At 47.8% G+C, this 23,687-nt stretch overlaps 1 protein-coding gene across 1 annotated transcript; it reads right to left on the bottom strand.

Moving 5' to 3' along the window:
* Positions 1-21,021: 21,021 nt before the first annotated feature.
* On the bottom strand, positions 21,022-23,629 carry LOC115182562 (proline-rich extensin-like protein EPR1; the record flags this gene model as incomplete). Its single annotated transcript, XM_029744103.1, has 1 exon — positions 21,022-23,629. A coding segment is annotated over one exon (2,608 nt), but the record flags the coding sequence as incomplete, so codon positions are not given.
* Between the last annotated feature and the right edge of the window lie 58 nt (positions 23,630-23,687).

The following is a 23,687-nucleotide window of genomic DNA, read 5'->3' as shown; positions in this document are numbered from 1 at the left end:
GAGTGTATTGTCTCTATAGTGATATGTTAACCAGAGGGTGTATTGTCTCTATAGTGATATGTTAACCAGAGTGTATTGTCTCTATAGTGATATGTTAACCAGAGTGTATTGTCTCTATAGTGATATGTTAACCAGAGTGTATTGTCTCTATAGTGATATGTTAACCAGAGGAGTGTATTGTCTCTATAGTGATATGTTAACCAGAGGAGTGTATTGTCTCTATAGTGATATGTTAACCAGAGGAGTGTTTGTCTCTATAGTGATATGTTAACCAGAGGAGTGTATTGTCTCTATAGTGATATGTTAACCAGAGTGTATTGTCTCTATAGTGATATGTTAACCAGAGGAGTGTATTGTCTCTATAGTGATATGTTAACCAGAGTGTATTGTCTCTATAGTGATATGTTAACCAGAGGAGTGTATTGTCTCTATAGTGATATGTTAACCAGAGTGTATTGTCTCTATAGTGATATGTTAACCAGAGGAGTGTATTGTCTCTATAGTGATATGTTAACCAGAGGAGTGTATTGTCTCTATAGTGATATGTTAACCAGAGGAGTGTATTGTCTCTATAGTGATATGTTAACCAGAGGAGTGTATTGTCTCTATAGTGATATGTTAACAGGAGTGTATTGTCTCTATAGTGATATGTTAACCAGAGGAGTGTATTGTCTCTATAGTGATATGTTAACCAGAGGAGTGTATTGTCTCTATAGTGATATGATAGTGATATGTTAACCAGAGGAGTGTATTGTCTCTATAGTGATATGTTAACCAGAGGAGTGTATTGTCTCTATAGTGATATGTTAACCAGAGTGTATTGTCTCTATAGTGATATGTTAACCAGAGGAGTGTATTGTCTCTATAGTGATATGTTAACCAGAGTGTATTGTCTCTATAGTGATATGTTAACCAGAGTGTATTGTCTCTATAGTGATATGTTAACCAGAGTGTATTGTCTCTATAGTGATATGTTAACCAGAGGAGTGTATTGTCTCTATAGTGATATGTTAACCAGAGGAGTGTATTGTCTCTATAGTGATATGTTAACCAGAGGAGTGTATTGTCTCTATAGTGATATGTTAACCAGAGGAGTGTATTGTCTCTATAGTGATATGTTAACCAGAGTGTATTGTCTCTATAGTGATATGTTAACCAGAGTGTATTGTCTCTATAATGATATGTTAACCAGAGGAGTGTATTGTCTCTATAGTGATATGTTAACCAGAGTGTATTGTCTCTATAGTGATATGATAACCAGAGGAGTGTATTGTCTCTATAGTGATATGTTAACCAGAGTGTATTGTCTCTATAGTGGATCTGTTAACCAGACGGAGTGTATTGTCTCTATAGTGATATGTTACCCAGAGGATTGTAATTGTCTCTATAGTGATATGTAAACCCAGAGATGGATTGTCTCTATAGTGATATGTTAACCAGAGGAGTGATATTGGTCTCTATAGTGATATGGTCTAACCAGAGGATGTGTATGTCTCTATAGTGATATGTTAACCAGACGGAGGTTTATTGTCTCTATAGTGATAGTAACCAGAGGAGTGGTATTGTCTCTATAGTGATATGTCTAAACCAGAGGAGTGTATGTCTCTATAGTGATATGTTAACCAGAGGAGTGTATTGTCTCTATAGTGATATGCTAACCAGAGGGCTCTATAGTGATATGTTAACCAGAGGAGTGTATTGTCTCTATAGTGATATGTTAACCAGAGGAGTGTATTGTCTCTATAGTGATATGTTAACCAGAGGAGTGTATTGTCTCTATAGTGATATGTAACCAGGGAGTGTATTGTCTCTAGTGATAACCAGGAGTGTATTGTCTCTATAGTGATATGTTAACCAGAGGAGTGTATTGTCTCTATAGTGATATGTTAACCAGAGGAGTGTATTGTCTCTATAGTGATATGTTAACCAGAGGAGTGTATTGTCTCTATAGTGATATGTTAACCAGAGGAGTGTATTGTCTCTATAGTGATATGTTAACCAGAGTGTATTGTCTCTATAGTGATATGTTAACCAGAGGAGTGTATTGTCTCTATAGTGATATGCTAACCAGAGGAGTGTATTGTCTCTATAGTGATATGTTAACCAGAGTGTATTGTCTCTATAGTGATATGTTAACCAGAGGAGTGTATTGTCTCTATAGTGATATGTTAACCAGGAGTGTATTGTCTCTATAGTGATATGTTAACCAGAGGAGTGTATTGTCTCTATAGTGATATGTTAACCAGAGGAGTGTATTGTCTCTATAGTGATATGTTAACCAGAGGAGTGTATTGTCTCTATAGTGATATGTTAACCAGAGGAGTGTATTGTCTCTATAGTGATATGCTAACCAGAGGAGTGTATTGTCTCTATAGTGATATGTTAACCAGAGGAGTGTATTGTCTCTATAGTGATATGTTAACCAGAGGAGTGTATTGGTCTCTATAGTGATATGTTAAACCAGAGGAGTGTATTGTCTCTATAGTGATATGTTAACCAGAGGAGTGTATTGTCTCTATAGTGGATATGTTAACCGAGGAGTGTATTGTCTCTATAGTGATATGTTAACCAGAGGAGTGTATTGTCTCTATAGTGATATGTTAACCAGGAGTGTATTGTCTCTATAGTGATATGTTAACCAGAGGAGTGTATTGTCCTCTATAAGTGATATGTTAATCCAAGGAGTGTATTGTTCTCTATAGTGATATGCTAAACCAGAGGAGTGTATTGTCTCTATAGGTGATATGTTACCAGAGGATTGTATTGTCTCTATAGGTGATATGTTAACCAGAGGAGTGTTTGTCTCTATAGTGATATGTTAACCAGAGGAAGTGTATGGTCTCTATAGTGAGTAGTTAACCAGAGGAGGGTGATTGTCTCTATAGGGGGGGGTGGATATGTTAACCAGAGGAGTGTATTGGTCTCTGGGTATAGTGATATGTTTAGACCAAGGAGTGTATTGTCTCTATAGTGATATGTTAACCAGGAGTGTATTGTCTCTATAGTGAGTATGTTAACCAGAGTGTATTGTCTCTATAGTGATATGTTAACCAGAGGAGTGTATTGTCTCTATAGTGATATGTTAACCAGAGGAGTGTATTGTCTCTATAGTGATATGTTAACCAGAGGAGTGTATTGTCTCTATAGTGATATGTTAACCAGAGGAGTGTATTGTCTCTATAGTGATATGTTAACCAGAGTGTATTGTCTCTATAGTGATTTGTTAACCAGTGTTGTTGAATAGAAACACGGAGACTAACTGTCCTTCCCTGCATCCTGCCAAACCTCCAACTGAACTCAGATCAACTCATTGTGTGTGTTTCTCAAACGGCACCCTAGCACCTACACACTGGGCAGAAGTAGTGCACTACATAGGGAATAGGGTGTAACTTAGGACACACTCCCATGTGTTGATTAGCAGCGATAACACGGCATTAGCAACACTCAGGTTACCTGTCCAAACATGACACTAACAATGAATACAGCCTGACGTGACGTGACGGATTGGAGTTGAAGAACTAATACATATTTCACATCTTTCCTGAGTCTTACTACAGCTGAAACATCTGGTTGACCTCTACATGACCTCTGGAAACCAATAGAACTACAGCTGAAACATCTGGTTGACCTCTACATGACCTCTGGAAACCAATAGAACTACAGCTGAAACATCTGGTTGACCTCTACATGACCTCTGGAAACCGATAGAACTACAGCTGAAACATCTGGTTGACCTCTACATGACCTCTGGAAACCAATAGAACTACAGCTGAAACATCTGGTTGACCTCTACATGACCTCTGGAAACCAATAGAACTACGGCTGAAACATCTGGTTGACCTCTACATGACCTCTGGAAACCAATAGAACTACAGCTGAAACATCTGGTTGACCTGTACATGACCTCTGGAAACCAATAGAACTACAGCTGAAACATCTGGTTGACCTCTACATGACCTCTGGAAACCGATAGAACTACAGCTGAAACATCTGGTTGACCTCTACATGACCTCTGGAAACCAATAGAACTACAGCTGAAACATCTGGTTGACCTGTATATGACCTCTGGAAACCAATAGAACTACAGCTGAAACATCTGGTTGACCTGTACATGACCTCTGGAAACCAATAGAACTACAGCTGAAACATCTGGTTGACCTGTACAAGACCTCTGGAAACCAATAGAACTAAAGCTGAAACATCTGGTTGACCTGTACATGACCTCTGGAAACCAATAGAACTACAGCTGAAACATCTGGTTGACCTCTACATGACCTCTGGAAACCAATAGAACTACAGCTGAAACATCTGGTTGACCTGTACATGACCTCTGGAAACCAATAGAACTACAGCTGAAACATCTGGTTGACCTCTACATGACCTCTGGAAACCAATAGAACTACAGCTGAAACATCTGGTTGACCTGTACATGACCTCTGGAAACCAATAGAACTACAGCTGAAACATCTGGTTGACCTCTACATGACCTCTGGAAACCAATAGAATGTCAGCTGAAACATCTGGTTGACATGTACATGACCTCTGGAAACAAATAGAACTACAGCTGAAACATCTGGTTGACCTCTACATGACCTCTGGAAACCAATAGAACGTCAGCTGAAACATCTGGTTGACCTCTACATGACCTCTGGAAACCAATAGAACGTCAGCTGAAACATCTGGTTGACCTCTACATGACCTCTGGAAACCAATAGAACTACAACTGAAACATCTGGTTGACCTCTACATGACCTCTGGAAACCAATAGAACTACAGCTGAAACATCTGGTTGACCTGTACATGACCTCTGGAAACCAATAGAACTACAGCTGAAACATCTGGTTGACCTCTACATGACCTCTGGAAACCAATAGAACTACAGCTGAAACATCTGGTTGACCTGTACATGACCTCTGGAAACCAATAGAACTACAGCTGAAACATCTGGTTGACCTCTACATGACCTCTGGAAACCAATAGAACTACAGCTGAAACATCTGGTTGACCTGTACATGACCTCTGGAAACCAATAGAACGTCAGCTGAAACATCTGGTTGACCTGTACATGACCTCTGGAAACCAATAGAAGCCAATAGAAGCTTGCCTGGCTGTCAACAGGCAATATGCAGAGTGCTTTGAGCTGAATGTATTAACACAGCTTTACAAATAGAGAGAGAGAGAGAGAGAGAGAGAGAGACAGAGAGAGAGAACAGAGAGACAGACAGAGAGAGACAGAGAGAGAGAGACAGAGAGAGAGAGACAGAAAGTGACAGAGAGAGAGAGACAGACAGAGAGTGACAGAGAGAGAGAGACAGAGAGAGACAGAGACAGAGAAAGACAGAGACAGAGAGACAGAGAGAACAGAGAGAGAGAGACAGAGAGAGAGAGAGAGAGAGCGAGAGACAGAGAGAGAGACAGAGAGAGAGAGAGAGAGAGAGAGAGACAGAGAAAGACAGAGAGAGAGAGACAGAGAGAGAGAGACAGAGAGAGAGAGACAGAAAGTGACAGAGAGAGAGAGAGACAGACAGAGAGTGACAGAGAGAGAGAGACAGAGAGAGACAGAGAGAGACAGAGACAGAGAAAGACAGAGACAGAGAGAGAGAGACAGAGAGAACAGAGAGAGAGAGACAGAGAGAGAGAGCGAGAGACAGAGAGAGAGAGACAGAGAGAGAGAGAGAGAGAGAGAGAGACAGAGAGAGAGAGACAGAGAGAGAGACAGAGAGAGAGAGAGAGAGAGAGAGACAGAGAAAGTGAATGGTTTCAGTAATCAGTAATGAGCTTAGTGGAGGAGGAGATCAGAGCAGGGTTGTATCACCACATGGCACCCTACTCCCTTTATAGTGCACTACCTATGAACAGGGCACATAGGGATCTGGTCTAAAGTAGTGCACTACACATAGATAGATAGGGTGGCATTTGGGATACCGTCCAAGCTGTCTGCTTCCTCGGTCTAAAGGTCAACTCTCATTGCCATTCCAGCAGGGTGGGGGCACAAACACGCGGTATGCAGGCACACACACTCCATCCCCATTAGCATTTATCTAATAAGAGACAACATGCTTATACTGACCTACTGCACCTACGGACACCGTCCTAAACGGCACCCTATTCCCTATTCAGTACACTACTTTAGACCAGAGCCCTATGGCACCCTATTCCCTATTCAGTACACTACTTTAGACCAGAGCCCTATGGCACCCTATTCCCTATTCAGTACACTACTCTAGACCAGAGGCCCTATGGCACCCTATTCCCTATTCAGTACACTACTTTAGACCAGAGCCCTATGGCACCCTATTCCCTATTCAGTACACTACTCTAGACCAGAGGCCCTATGGCACCCTATTCCCTATTCAGTACACTACTTTAGACCAGAGCCCTATGGCACCCTATTCCCTATTCAGTACACTACTTTAGACCAGAGCCTTATGGCACCCTATTCCCTACACTACTTTAGACCAGAGCCTTATGGCACCCTATTCCCTATTCAGTACACTACTTTAGACCAGAGCCCTATGGCACCCTATTCCCTATTCAGTACACTACTCTAGACCAGAGGCCCTATGGCACCCTATTCCCTATTCAGTACACTACTTTAGACCAGAGCCCTATGGCACCCTATTCCCTATTCAGTACACTACCTTAGACCAGAGGCCCTATGGCACCCTATTCCCTATTCAGTACACTACCTTAGACCAGAGGCCTGTCGAGGAATAGAATGTCCTTTGGGACACATCCTACGTGATCAACTGCTGCTGAGAGAAGAGGACATTACGAGAGACGATACTGAGAGACATTACACATCACCTATAGATCACCTGTCTGTAGACATTACACATCACCTATAGATCACCTGTCTGTCTGTAGACATCACCTATAGATCACCTGTCTGTCTGTAGACATTAGACATCACCTATAGATCACCTGTCTGTCTGTAGACATTACACATCACCTATAGATCACCTGTCTGTCTGTAGACATTAGACATCACCTGTCTGTCTGTATACATTACACATCACCTATAGATCACCTGTCTGTCTGCAGACATCACCTATAGATCACCTGTTTGTCTGCAGACATCACCTATAGATCACCTGTTTGTCTGCAGACATCACCTATAGATCACCTGTCTGTCTGCAGACATCCCCTATAGGTCATCTGTAATATATATCTGAAGGAGTGTGTATAGATGAGTAGGCGTGTGGAGGCCCTGTCCTCTCTCTCCTCTGCTGAATCCTAGAGAGGGAAGTGAACATCATTAAAGAGGAGGAAACACCAGTCCTGGGTGATGCTAATGGTTAACTTGGCCCCAGAACACTCAGGATAAACAGTGGCGGTTACTGTGACTGCTGGCATCTCAACGCTATTAAGCCTTGTGTTAGACTCCACTGAAGGTCACCGCCACTCAACGACGAGGAGGAGGGAAGGAGAGGAGGGGAGGAGAGGGAAGAGGAGAGAGAGGAGGTGGGGAGAGAGGAGAGGATAGGAGATGGAAGAGGAGAGAGAGGAGGTGGGGAGAGAGGAGAGGATAGGAGATGGAAGAGGAGAGAGAAAAGGAAAGGAGAGTAGGGAGGGGAGAGAGGAGGTGGGGAGAGTAGCGAGAGGAGGGGGGAGAGAGGAGGGGGGGAGAGAGAGGAGGGGAGGCAGGATCGGAGAGAGAGGAGGTGGGGAGAGAGAGGAGGGGAGGCAGGATCGGAGAGAGAGGAGGTGGGGAGAGAGAGGAGGGGAGGGGAGAGAAGAAAGGACACAAATTAACGGAGAGGTCCGCTCCACTGGCCTCCCCCCACGTCTCCCCCCTGTCTGGAAAGGCCTCACCCAGTCAGCCTCAGCCTGGGCAATTAAAAAGACATGGACCACCACGTACCTCTCTCTCACACACACACACACACACACACACACACACACACACACACACACACACACACACACACACACACACACACACACACACACACACGAGACGCAAACACACACACACGAGACACAAACACACACATATACACACGAGACGCAAACACACACACACGAGACGCACACACACACACACACAAGACGCAAACACACAAGACGCAAACACACACACACACACACACACAGAATATTTCTGTGGAAGTCATCTGAACCCCTCTACAGTAGCTGCAGTGGAAGAATAAACCTACTGTCCTATAGTTTAACTGTAGTTATAACAGTATAAACCTACTGTCCTATAGTTATAACTGTAGTTATAACAGACGGTATAAACCTACTGTCCTATAGTTTAACTGTAGTTATAACAGTATAAACCTACTGTCCTATAGTTTAACTGTAGTTATAGATGCAACATCAACCACACAGACAACAGGAGAGAGAAGAGGAGAGCCCACAGTAGAGGAGAGATGAGCAGACTGTGGGAGGTGTGTGTGTGTGTGAGAGAGGTGTGTGTGTGTGTGTGTGTGTGATTTCATCTCCTGTGTTTGTGTGTGTGTGTGTGTGTGTGAGAGAGGTGTGTGTGTGTGTGTGAGAGAGGTGTGTGTGTGTGTGTGATTTAATCTCCTGTGTTTGTGTGTGTGTGTATGAGAGAGGTGTGTGTGTGTATGAGAGAGATGTGTGTGTGTGTGAGAGAGGTGTATGTGATTACATCCAGTGTGTGTGTGTAGAACAGGTGTGTATGATTACACCTGGTGTGTGTGTGTGTGTGTGTGTGTGTGTGTGTGTGTGTGTGTGTGTGTGTGTGTGTGTAGGAGAGAGGTGTGATCTCCTGAAGGCTCTGAGCAGGAAGAGGAACCATTTCACCTGATCAGAGAAACACACCAACCAATCAGCACTGACAACACATTCTACACTGTTCTGACAAGAGACACCACACTCCCAGTCTATCAGAACAGCACTGACAACAACGTCCACACTGTCTCCCTTCAGGGGAGCTGGAATCCACATTAAGGTAAAATACTGTCTCCCTTCAGGGGAGCTGGAATCCACATTAAGGGGTAACACTGTCTCCCTCCAGGGGAGCTGGAATCCACAATCAGAGACTTGAACCCTGACCCCTCTAGCAGTAGGGAGTGGTCCAATAGACAGTTAATCAGAGACTTGCTACTAATTTAAGCTAACAAACCCAGTACATCCCAGCCAGTCTGTAGTAGATAACCAGTACATCCCAGTCAGTCTGTAGTAGATAACCAGTACATCCCAGTCAGTCTGTAGTAGATAACCAGTAAATCCCAGTCAGTCTGTAGTAGATAACCAGTACATCCCAGTCAGTCTGTAGTAGATAACCAGTACATCCCAGTCAGTCTGTAGTAGATAACCAGTACATCCCAGTCAGTCTGTGGTAGATAACCAGTACATCCCAGTCAGTCTGTGGTAGATAACCAGTACATCCCAGTCAGTCTGTAGTAGATAACCAGTACATCCCAGTCAGTCTGTAGTAGATAACCAGTACATCCCAGTCAGTCTGTAGTAGATAACCAGTACATCCCAGTCAGTCTGTAGTAGATAACCAGTACATCCCAGTCAGTCTGTAGTAGATAACCAGTACATCCCAGTCAGTCTGTAGTAGATAACCAGTACATCCCAGTCAGTCTGTGGTAGATAACCAGTACACCCCAGTCAGTCTGTGGTAGATAACCAGTACACCCCAGTCAGTCTGTGGTAGATAACCAGTACATCCCAGTCAGTCTGTAGTAGATAACCAGTACATCCCAGTCAGTCTGTAGTAGATAACCAGTACATCCCAGTCTGTAGTAGATAACCAGTACATCCCAGTCAGTCTGTAGTAGATAACCAGTACATCCCAGTCAGTCTGTAGTAGATAACCAGTACATCCCAGTCTGTCTGTAGTAGATAACCAGTACATCCCAGTCTGTCTGTAGTAGATAACCAGTACATCCCAGTCAGTCTGTAGTAGATAACCAGTACATCCCAGTCAGTCTGTAGTAGATAACCAGTACATCCCAGTCAGTCTGTAGTAGATAACCAGTACATCCCAGTCAGTCTGTAGTAGATAACCAGTACATCCCAGTCAGTCTGTAGTAGATAACCAGTACATCCCAGTCAGTCTGTAGTAGATAACCAGTACATCCCAGTCAGTCTGTAGTAGATAACCAGTACATCCCAGTCAGTCTGTAGTAGATAACCAGCACATCCCAGTCAGTCTGTAGTAGATAACCAGTACATCCCAGTCAGTCTGTAGTAGATAACCAGTACATCCCAGTCAGTCTGTAGTAGATAACCAGTACATCCCAGTCTGTAGTAGATAACCAGTACATCCCAGTCAGTCTGTAGTAGATAACCAGTACATCCCAGTCAGTCTGTAGTAGATAACCAGTACATCCCAGTCTGTAGTAGATAACCAGTACATCCCAGTCTGTCTGTAGTAGATAACCAGTACATCCCAGTCAGTCTGTAGTAGATAACCAGTACATCCCAGTCAGTCTGTAGTAGATAACCAGTACATCCCAGTCAGTCTGTAGTAGATAACCAGTACATCCCAGTCAGTCTGTAGTAGATAACCAGTACATCCCAGTCAGTCTGTAGTAGATAACCAGTACATCCCAGTCAGTCTGTAGTAGATAACCAGTACATCCCAGTCAGTCTGTAGTAGATAACCAGTACATCCCAGTCTGTAGTAGATAACCAGTACATCCCAGTCAGTCTGTAGTAGATAACCAGTACATCCCAGTCAGTCTGTAGTAGATAACCAGTACATCCCAGTCAGTCTGTAGTAGATAACCAGTACATCCCAGTCAGTCTGTAGTAGATAACCAGTACACCCCAGTCAGTCTGTAGTAGATAACCAGTACATCCCAGTCAGTCTGTAGTAGATAACCAGTACATCCCAGTCAGTCTGTAGTAGATAACCAGTACATCCCAGTCAGTCTGTAGTAGATAACCAGTACATCCCAGTCAGTCTGTAGTAGATAACCAGTACATCCCAGTCAGTCTGTAGTAGATAACCAGTACATCCCAGTCTGTAGTAGATAACCAGTACAGCCCAGTCAGTCTGTAGTAGATAACCAGTACATCCCAGTCAGTCTGTAGTAGATAACCAGTACATCCCAGTCAGTCTGTAGTAGATAACCAGTACATCCCAGTCAGTCTGTAGTAGATAGCCAGTACATCCCAGTCAGTCTGTAGTAGATAACCAGTACATCCCAGTCAGTCTGTAGTAGATAACCAGTACATCCCAGTCAGTCTGTAGTAGATAACCAGTACATCCCAGTCAGTCTGTAGTAGATAACCAGTACATCCCAGTCAGTCTGTAGTAGATAACCAGTACATCCCAGTCAGTCTGTAGTAGATAACCAGTACATCCCAGTCAACAACAGTCTGTAGTAGATAACCAGTACATCCCAGTCAACAACAGTCTGTAGTAGATAACCAGTACATCCCAGTCAGTCTGTAGTAGATAACCAGTACATCTCAGTCAACAACAGTCTGTAGTAGATAACCAGTACATCCCAGTCAACAACAGTCTGTAGTACATTGGATGGAAAATATAGATTTGAATCAATTAAGAAATAGAAGCCTTTTCTCCCAAGACAAGGAAACAGATGAAATTCAATTGAATGGGTTGTTCCTGGAGCGACCGTTTGGAAGACATTCCTGAGACAGCGACCGTTTGGAAGACATTCCTGAGACAGCGACCGTTTGGAAGACATTCCTGAGACCACGACCGCTTGGAAGACATTCCTGAGACAGCGACCGTTTGGAAGACATTCCTGAGACCACGACCGCTTGGAAGACATTCCTGAGACCACGACCGCTTGGGAGACATTCCTGAGACCACGACCGTTTGGGAGACATTCCTGAGACAGCGACCGTTTGGGAGACATTCCTGAGACTGCGACCGCTTGGAAGACATTCCTGAGACAGCGACCGCTTGGAAGACATTCCTGAGACAGCGACCGTTTGGAAGACATTCCTGAGACAGCGACCGTTTGGGAGACATTCCTGAGACAGCGACCGTTTGGGAGACATTCCTGAGACAGCGACCGTTTGGGAGACATTCCTGAGACAGCGACCGTTTGGAAGACATTCCTGAGACAGCGACCGTTTGGAAGACATTCCTGAGACAGCGACCGTTTGGAAGACATTCCTGAGACAGCGACCGTTTGGAAGACATTCCTGAGACAGCGACCGTTTGGGAGACATTCCTGAGACCACGACCGTTTGGGAGACATTCCTGAGACAGCGACCGTTTGGAAGACGTTCCTGAGACAGCGACCGTTTGGGAGACATTCCTGAGACAGCGACCGCTTGGAAGACATTCCTGAGACAGCGACCGTTTGGGAGACATTCCTTAGACAGCGACCGCTTGGAAGACATTCCTGAGACAGCGACCGTTTGGGAGACATTCCTGGAGCGACCGTTTGGAAGACATTCCTGAGACAGCGACCGTTTGGAAGACATTCCTGAGACAGCGACCGTTTGGGAGACATTCCTGAGACCACGACCGTTTGGGAGACATTCCTGAGACAGCGACCGTTTGGAAGACATTCCTGAGACAGCGACCGTTTGGGAGACATTCCTGAGACTGCGACCGTTTGGGAGACATTCCTGAGACAGCGACCGCTTGGAAGACATTCCTGAGACAGCGACCGTTTGGGAGACATTCCTGAGACAGCGACCGTTTGGAAGACATTCCTGAGACAGCGACCGTTTGGAAGACATTCCTGAGACCACGACCGTTTGGAAGACATTCCTGAGACAGCGACCGTTTGGAAGACATTCCTGAGACCTCGACCGTTTGGAAGACATTCCTGAGACAGCGACCGCTTGGGAGACATTCCTGAGACAGCGACCGTTTGGAAGACATTCCTGAGACAGCGACCGCTTGGGAGACATTCCTGAGACAGCGACCGCTTGGGAGACATTCCTGAGACAGCGACCGTTTGGAAGACATTCCTGAGACAGCGACCGTTTGGAAGACATTCCTGAGACAGCGACCGTTTGGAAGACATTCCTGAGACAGCGACCGTTTGGAAGACATTCCTGAGACAGCGACCGTTTGGAAGACATTCCTGAGACAGCGACCGTTTGGAAGACATTCCTGAGACCGCGACCGTTTGGGAGACATTCCTGAGACAGCGACCGTTTGGGAGACATTCCTGAGACAGCGACCGTTTGGGAGACATTCCTGAGACAGCGACCGTTTGGAAGACATTCCTGAGACAGCGACCGTTTGGAAGACATTCCTGAGACCACGACCGTTTGGGAGACATTCCTGAGACCACGACCGTTTGGGAGACATTCCTGAGACAGCGACCGTTTGGAAGACATTCCTGAGACCACGACCGTTTGGGAGACATTCCTGAGACAGCGACCGTTTGGAAGACATTCCTGAGACAGCGACCGTTTGGGAGACATTCCTGAGACAGCGACCGTTTGGAAGACATTCCTGAGACAGCGACCGTTTGGGAGACATTCCTGAGACAGCGACCATTTGGAAGACATTCCTGAGACAGCGACCGTTTGGAAGACATTCCTGAGACAGCGACCGTTTGGGAGACATTCCTGAGACAGCGACCGTTTGGGAGACATTCCTGAGACCACGACCGTTTGGAAGACATTCCTGAGACAGCGACCGTTTGGAAGACATTCCTGAGACAGCGACCGTTTGGAAGACATTCCTGAGACAGCGACCGTTTGGGAGACATTCCTGAGACAGCGACCGTTTGGGAGACATTCCTGAGACAGCGACCGTTTGGGAGACATTCCTGAGACCACGACCGTTTGGAAGACATTCCTGAGACAGCGACCGTTTGGGAGACATTCCTGAGACAGCGACCGTTTGGGAGACATTCCTGAGACAGCGACCGTTTGGAAGACATTCCTGAGACAGCGACCGTTTAGGAGACATTCCTGAGACAGCGACCGTTTGGGAGACATTTCTGAGACCTCGACCGTTTGGGAGACATTCCTGAGACAGCGACCGTTTGGGAGACATTCCTGAGACAGCGACCGTTTGGAAGACATTCCTGAGACCTCGACCGTTTGGGAGACATTCCTGAGACAGCGACCGTTTGGGAGACATTCCTGAGACAGCGACCGTTTGGGAGACATTCCTGAGACAGCGACCGTTTGGAAGACATTCCTGAGACAGCGACCGTTTGGAAGACATTCCTGAGACAGCGACCGCTTGGAAGACATTCCTGAGACAGCGACCGTTTGGAAGACATTCCTGAGACAGCGACCGTTTGGAAGACATTCCTGAGACAGCGACCGTTTGGGAGACATTCCTGAGACAGCGACCGTTTGGAAGACATTCCTGAGACAGCGACCGTTTGGGAGACATTCCTGAGACAGCGACCGTTTGGGAGACATTCCTGAGACAGCGACCGTTTGGGAGACATTCCTGAGAGAGCGACCGTTTAGGAGACATTCCTGAGACAGCAACCGTTTGGGAGACATTCCTGAGACAGCGACCGTTTAGGAGACATTCCTGAGACAGCGACCGTTTGGGAGACATTCCTGAGACAGCGACCGTTTGGGAGACATTCCTGAGACAGCGACCGTTTGGGAGACATTCCTGAGACAGCGACCGTTTAGGAGACATTCCTGAGACAGCGACCGTTTGGAAGACATTCCTGAGACAGCGACCGTTTGGGAGACATTCCTGAGACAGCGACCGTTTAGGAGACATTCCTGAGACAGCGACCGTTTAGGAGACATTCCTGGAGCGACCGTTTAGGAGACATTCCTGAGACAGCGACCGTTTAGGAGACATTCCTGAGACCACGACCGTTTGGAAGACATTCCTGAGACAGCGACCGTTTGGGAGACATTCCTGAGACAGCGACTGTTTAGGAGACATTCCTGAGACAGCGACTGTTTAGGAGACATTCCTGAGACAGCGACCGTTTAGGAGACATTCCTGAGACAGCGACCGTTTAGGAGACATTCCTGAGACAGCGACCGTTTAGGAGACATTCCTGAGACAGCGACCGTTTAGGAGACATTCCTGAGACAGCGACCGTTTGGGAGACATTCCTGAGACAGCGACTGTTTAGGAGACATTCCTGAGACAGCGACCGTTTAGGAGACATTCCTGAGACAGCGACTGTTTAGGAGACATTCCTGAGACAGCGACCGTTTGGGAGACATTCCTGAGACAGCGACTGTTTAGGAGACATTCCTGAGACAGCGACTGTTTAGGAGACATTCCTGAGACCCCCTGGAGAAAAATTATTGAGAGGAGTGGAGTTGGTCGAGTTTCCTTGACCCCAAAAAGGGAGGGTGAGTGGATTTGTATTTTTGAAAGAGTGTGTTTGAAAGAGTAAGTGTGTGTGTGTTTGAGAGTGTGTGATTGAGAGTGTGTGTGTGTAAGTTTGAGAGTGTGAGTGTTTGTGTTTGAGAGTGTGTTTGAGTGTTTTTGTGTGTCTGTGTGTGTGTGTCTGTATGTGTGTGTGTGTCTGTGTGTGTCTGTGTGTCTGTGTTTTTGTGTGTGTGTCTGTGTTTTTGTGTGTATGTCTGTGTGTCTGTGTGTGTGTGTCTGTGTGTGTGTCTGTGTGTGTGTGAGAGAGAGAGAGAGAGTGTGTGTGTGTGTGTGTGTGTGTGTGTGTGTGTGTGTGTGTGTGTGTGTGTGTGTGTGTGTGTGTGTGTGTGTGTGTGTGTGTGTGTGTGTGTGTGTGTGTGTGTGTGTGAGGCAGACGGCCAGAGGAACTGAAGGATGATCTTTAGGAGGAGGGAAGAGGAGGTGAAGGAAGAGGGGGGCCTTTAGGGACTGAAAGGTTACTGTAAGTGTATCATTTATCTCCTTTATGCCGAGAGCTCCCGTGGGGACAGAATAATACATCGCTGTTGACAGAGAGACAAGATCCTCAACCACTTAAAAAGTCTACAGCCGAGCAACAAGTCTATATGGTGGGTGGAGTAGAGTTCACCATGGATAAATACTGTTTCCTGGTTCACTGTGGATAAACACTGTTTCCTGGTTCACTGTGGATAAATACTGTTTCCTGGTTCACTGTGGATAAATACTGTTTCCTGGTTCACTGTGGATAAATACTGTTTCCTGGTTCACTGTGGATAAATACTGTTTCATGGTTCACTGTGGATAAATACTGTTTACTGGTTCACTGTGGATAAATACTGTTTCCTGGTTCACTGTGGATAAATACTGTTTCCTGGTTCACTGTGGATAAATACTGTTTACTGGTTCACTGTGGATAAATACTGTTTACTGGTTCACTGTGGATAAACACTGTTTCCTGGTTCACTGTGGATAAATACTGTACTGGTTCACTGTGGATAAATACTGTTTCCTGGTTCACTGTGGATAAATACTGTTTCCTGGTTCACTGTGGATAAATACTGTACTGGTTCACTGTGGATAAATACTGTTTCCTGGTTCACTGTGGATAAATACTGTTTCCTGGTTCACTGTGGATAAATACTGTTTCCTGGTTCACTGAGGATAAATACTGTTTCCTGGTTCACTGTGGATAAATACTGTTTCCTGGTTCACTGTGGATAAATACTGTTTCCTGGTTCACTGTGGATAAATACTGTTTACTGGTTCACTGAGGATAAATACTGTTTCCTGGTTCACTGTGGATAAATACTTTTTACGGGATCACTGTGGATAAATACTGTATTGGGGAGATTGTATACAGTGGATAAATACTGTATTGGGGAGATTATATAGGAGAAATTACAGCAGGTAGTGTACAAACACAAGCAATGCACGCTGAGGAACAGAAATCTGTAAAAGCACGCACACACAAACGCACACACACACACACACACACACCAAGGAGCAGTGTTGTCTTTAGTCTAGCAGAACACAGTATATCCCCAGAGGTCACCAGAGGTCACCCGGTCACAGAGCAGGTTGATGTGTTCTGGTAGATAATTAGCTTTACAGGAGAGGGCTTCGGGTCTGAGTCACACACACTGATCAAAACACTGCCAGGTTCATCCATACACACACTGATCAAAACACTGCCAGGTTCATCCATAAACACACTGATCAAAACACTGCCAGGTTCATCCATAAACACACTGATCAAAACACTGTCAGGTTCATCCATAAACACACTGATCAAAACACTGCCAGGTTCATCCATACACACACTGATCAAAACACTGCCAGGTTCATCCACACACACACTGATCAAAACACTGCCAGGTTCATCCACACACACACACACTGATCAAAACACTGCCAGGTTCATCCATACACACACTGATCAAACACTGCCAGGTTCATCCATACACACACTGATCAAACCACTGCCAGGTTCATCCATACACACACTGATCAAAACACTGCCAGGTTCATCCATACACACACTGATCAAAACACTGTCAGGTTCATCCACACACACACACACTGATCAAAACACTGCCAGGTTCATCCATACACACACTGATCAAAACACTGCCAGGCTCATCCATACACACATTGATTAAAACACTGCCAGGTTCATCCATACACACACTGATCAAAACGCTGCCAGGTTCATTCACACACACACTGATCAAAACACTGCCAGGTTCATCCACACACACACACACTGATCAAAACACTGCCAGGTTCATCCATACACACACTGATCAAAACACTGCCAGGTTCATCCATACACACACTGATCAAAACACCGCCAGGTTCATCCATACACACACTGATCAAACCACTGCCAGGTTCATGCATACACACACTGATCAAAACACTGCCAGGTTCATCCATACACACACTGATCAAAACACTGCCAGGTTCATCCATAAACACACTGACCAAAACACTGCCAGGTTCATCCATACACACACTGATCAAAACACTGCCAGGTTCATCCATACACACACTGATCAAAACACTGCCAGGTTCATCCATACACACACTGATCAAAACACTGCCAGGTTCATCCATACACACACTGATCAAAACACTGCCAGGTTCATCCATACACACACTGATCAAACCACTGCCAGGTTCATCCATACCCACACTGATCAAAACACTGCCAGGTTCATCCATAAACACACTGATCAAAACACTGCCAGGTTCATCCATACACACACTGATCAAAACACTGCCAGGTTCATCCACACACACTGATCAAAACACTGCCAGGTTCATCCATACACACTGATCAAAACACTGCCAGGTTCATCCATAAACACACTGATCAAAACACTGCCAGGTTCATCCATACACACACTGATCAAAACACTGTCAGGTTCATCCACACACACACTGATCAAAACACTGCCAGGTTCATCTACACACACACACACTGATCAAAACACTGCCAGGTTCATCCATACACACACTGATCAAAACACTGCCAGGTTCATCCATACACACACTGATCAAAACACTGCCAGGTTCATCCATACACACACTGATCAAACCACTGCCAGGTTCATCCATACACACACTGATCAAAACACTGCCAGGTTCATCCATACACACACTGATCAAAACACTGCCAGGTTCATCCATAAACACACTGACCAAAACACTGCCAGGTTCATCCACACACACACTGATCAAAACACTGCCAGGTTCATCCATAAACACACTGACCAAAACACTGCCAGGTTCATCCACACACACACACACACTGATCAAAACACTGCCAGGTTCATCCATACACACACTGATCAAAACACTGCCAGGCTCATCCATACACACACTGATCAAAACACTGCCAGGTTCATCCACACACACACACACACACACTGATCAAAACACTGCCAGGTTCATCCATACACACACTGATCAAAACACTGCCAGGTTCATCCATACACACACTGATCAAAACACTGCCAGGTTCATCCATACACACACTGATCAAAACACTGCCAGGTTCATCCATACACACACTGATCAAACCACTGCCAGGTTCATCCATACACACACTGATCAAAACACTGCCAGGTTCATCCATACACACACTTTTCAAAACACTGCCAGGTTCATCTATAAACACACTGACCAAAACACTGCCAGGTTCATCCATACACACACTGATCAAAACACTGCCAGGTTCATCCACACACACACTGATCAAAACACTGCCAGGTTCATCCATACACACACTGATCAAAACACTGCCAGGTTCATCCATAAACACACTGATCAAAACACTGCCAGGTTCATCCATACACACACTGATCAAAACACTGCCAGGTTTATCCATACACACTGATCAAAACACTGCCAGGTTCATCCATACACACACTGATCAAAACACTGCCAGGTTCATCCATACACACACTGATCAAACCACTGCCAGGTTCATCCATACACACACTGATCAAACACTGCCAGGTTCATCCACACACACTGATCAAAACACTGCCAGGTTCATCCATACACACACTGATCAAAACACTGCCAGGTTCATCCATACACACACTGATCAAAACACTGCCAGGTTCATCCATACACACACTGATCAAAACACTGCCAGGTTCATCCATACACACACTGATCAAAACACTGCCAGGTTCATCCACACACACTGATCAAAACACTGCCAGGTTCATCCATACACACTGATCAAAACACTGCCAGGTTCATCCATACACACACTGATCAAAACACTGCCAGGTTCATCCATACACACACTGATCAAAACACTGCCAGGTTCATCCATAAACACACTGATCAAAACACTGCCAGGTTCATCCACACACACTGATCAAAACACTGCCAGGTTCATCCATACACACACTGATCAAAACACTGCCAGGTTCATCCATACACACACTGATCAAAACACTGCCAGGTTCATCCATACACACTGATCAAAACACTGCCAGGATCATCCATAAGCACACTGATCAAAACACTGCCAGGTTCATCCATACACACACACTGATCAAAACACTGCCAGGTTCATCCATAAACACACTGATCAAAACACTGCCAGGTTATCCATACACACACTGATCAAAACACTGCCAGGTTAACCCATACACACACTGATCAAAACACTGCCAGGTTCATCCATAAACACACTGATCAAAACACTGCCAGGTTAACCCATACACACACTGATCAAAACACTGCCAGGTTCATCCATACACACACTGATCAAAACACTGCCAGGTTCATCCATAAACACACTGACCAAAACACTGCCAGGTGTTCAGCATACACACTGATCAAAACACTGCCAGGTTCATCCATACACACACTGATCAAAACACTGCCAGGTTCATCCATACACACACGATCAAATACACTGCCAGGTTTTCATCCATACACACACTGATCAAAACACTGCCAGGTTCATCCCATAACACACTGATCAAAACACTGCCAGGTCACTCCATAAACACCACTGATCAAAACACTGCCAGGTTCATCCATACACACACTGATCAAAACACTGCCAGGTTCATCCATACACACACTGATCAAAACACTGCCAGGTTCATCCATACACACACTGATCAAAACACTGCCAGGTTCATCCATACACACACTGATCAAAACACTGCCAGGTTCATCCATACACACACTGATCAAAACACTGCCAGGTTCATCCATACACACACACTGATCAAAACACTGCCAGGTTCATCTATTCACCAGCTGCGTCTGATAAACACACAGGGTTCAACGAGACGGGTTCAACGAGACGGGACGCTCGCAGCAGAACTCCCTCATTTAGCTGTGTTGTTTTCTTTAACGTGGAAACAGAACAACAGACAAGCAGCGGGAGACGTACGTGTGTGTGTGTGTGTGTGTGTGTGTGTGTGTGTGTGTGTGTGTGTGTGTGTGTGTGTGTGTGTGTGTGTGTGTGTGTGTGTGTGTGTGTGTGTGAGACGTCAGTGTCTATCTCCACAACAGAACAGCCTTCAGCTGTCAACTAGCTGTACTGCATCAGCTTCACCTGTTCACTTTCATTCATTGTTCACATCTTCGCCCCACAGTTTCTCTGAGCACTGAGATGAAACTCTGGCTTTCACCAGGGAAGGATGTGGTTGGTTAAAAGTTGACACTTACAGGAAACTGTTGGTTTATCAACTTCCTACAGCCTACCTAGGTAACACTCATTACCCACAAACACAACAACACACAGACTAACACACTCCACATAGGAGGAGGGCGTACTGGGGGGGAGGGCGTACTGGGGGGGAGGGCGTACTGGGGGGAGGGCGTACTGGGGAGGAGGGCGTACTGGGGGGAGGAGGACGTACTGGGGGGGAGGGCGTACTGGGGAGGAGGACGTACTGGGGAGGAGGGCGTACTGGGGAGGAGGGCGTACTGGGGGGGAGGGCGTACTGGGGGGGAGGGCGTACTGGGGGGGAGGGCGTACTGGGGGGGAGGGCGTACTGGGGGGGAGGGCGTACTGGGGAGGAGGACGTACTGGGGGGGAGGGCGAACTGGGGAGGAGGGCGTACTGGGGGGGAGGGCGTACTGGGGGGGAGGGCGTACTGGGGGGGAGGGCGTGTACTGGGGGGGAGGGCGTACTGGGGGGGGAGGGCGTACTGGGGGGGAGGGCGTACTGGGGGGGAGGGGCGTACTGGGGGGGAGGGCGTACTGGGGAGGAGGACGTACTGGGGGGGAGGGCGTACTGGGGAGGAGGGCGTACTGGGGGGGAGGGCGTACTGGGGGGGGAGGGCGTACTGGGGAGGAGGAAGTACTGGGGAGGAGGACGTACTGGGGGGGAGGGCGTACTGGGGAGGAGGACGTACTGGGGAGGAGGACGTACTGGGGGGGAGGAGGTACTGGGGGGGAGGAGGTACTGGGGGGGAGGATGTACTGGGGAGGAGGAGGACGTACTGGGGAGGAGGGCGTACTGGGGGGGAGGGAGGACGTACTGGGGAGGAGGGCGTACTGGGGAGGAGGAGGTACTGGGGGGAGGATGTACTGGGGAGGAGGAGGACGTACTGGGGAGGAGGAGGACGTACTGGGGAGGAGGGCGTACTGGGGGGGGAGGACGTACTGGGGAGGAGGACGTACTGGGGGGGAGGACGTACTGGGGAGGAGGGACGTACTGGGGAGGAGGACGTACTGGGGAGGAGGAGGACGTACTGGGAGGAGGACGTACTGGGGGGGAGGACGTATTGGGGGGGAGGACGTACTGGGGGGAGGGCGTACTGGGAGGAGGAGGACGTACTGGGGAGGAGGGGTACTGGGGGGGGAGGGACGTACTGGGGAGGAGGACGTACTGGGGAGGAGGACGTACTGGGGAGGAGGACGTACTGGGGAGGAGGAGGACGTACGGGGAGGAGGACGTACTGGGGAGGAGGCGTACTGGGGAGGAGGAGGACGTACTGGGGAGAGGAGGACGTACTGGGGAGGAGGACGTACTGGGGGGGAGGGCGTACTGGGGAGGAGGGCGTACTGGGGAGGAGGACGTACTGGGGAGGAGGGCGTACTGGGGAGGAGGGCGTACTGGGCAGGAGGGCGTACTGGGGAGGAGGGGACGTACTGGGGAGGAGGGCGTACTGGGGGGGGAGGGCGTACTGGGGAGGAGGGCGTACTGGGGAGGAGGACGTACTGGGGAGGAGGACGTACTGGGGAGGAGGGCGTACTGGGGAGGAGGACGTACTGGGGAGGAGGAGGTACTGGGGAGGAGGAGGACGTACTGGGGAGGAGGAGGACGTACTGGGGAGGAGGAGGTACTGGGAGGAGGACGTACTGGGGAGGAGGGCGTACTGGGGAGGAGGAGGGCGTACTGGGAGGAGGAGGACGTACTGGGAGGAGGACGTACTGAGGAGGAGGACGTACTGGGGGGAGGAGGACGTACTGGGAGGAGGAGGACGTACTGGGGAGGAGGATGTACTGGGGAGGAGGACGTACTGGGAGGAGGAGGACGTACTGGGAGGAGGAGGACGTACTGGGAGGAGGACGTACTGAGGAGGAGGACGTACTGGGAGGAGGAGGACGTACTGGGGAGGAGGGCGTACTGGGAGGAGGACGTACTGGGAGGAGGAGGACGTACTGGGAGGAGGAGGACGTACTGGGGAGGAGGAGGTACTGGGGAGGAGGAGGTACTGGGGGGGAGGATGTACTGGGGAGGAGGAGGACGTACTGGGGAGGAGGGCGTACTGGGGGGAGGAGGACGTACTGGGGAGGAGGGCGTACTGGGGGGAGGAGTACGTGGGGGGAGGAGGTACTGGGGAGGAGGACGTACTGGGGAGGAGGAGGACGTACTGGGGAGGAGGCGTACTGGGGGGGACGTACTGGGGAGGAGGACGTACTGGGGGGAGGACGTACTGGGGAGGAGGGTACTGGGGAGGAGGACGTACTGGGGAGGAGGAGGACGTACTGGGAGGAGGACGTACTGGGGGGGAGGACGTACTGGGGGGGAGGACGTACTGGGGGAGGGCGTACTGGGAGGAGGAGGACGTACTGGGGAGGAGGGCGTACTGGGGGGGAGGACGTACTGGGGAGGAGGACGTACTGGGGAGGAGGAGGACGTACTGGGAGGAGGACGTACTGGGGAGGAGGGCGTACTGGGGAGGAGGACGTACTGGGGAGGAGGGCGTACTGGGGAGGAGGAGGACGTACTGGGAGGAGGAGGACGTACTGGGGGAGGACGTACTGGGGGGGAGGGCGTACTGGGGAGGAGGGCGTACTGGGGAGGAGGACGTACTGGGAGGAGGGCGTACTGGGGAGGAGGGCGTACTGGGCAGGAGGGCGTACTGGGGAGGAGGAGGACGTACTGGGGAGGAGGGCGTACTGGGGGGGAGGGCGTACTGGGGAGGAGGGGCGTACTGGGGAGGAGACGTGCTGGGGA

This window comes from Salmo trutta, unplaced genomic scaffold (genome assembly GCF_901001165.1).
Source record: "Salmo trutta unplaced genomic scaffold, fSalTru1.1, whole genome shotgun sequence".
NCBI lineage: Eukaryota > Metazoa > Chordata > Actinopteri > Salmoniformes > Salmonidae > Salmo > Salmo trutta.
This window is presented reverse-complemented; position numbering and strand designations above follow the sequence as displayed.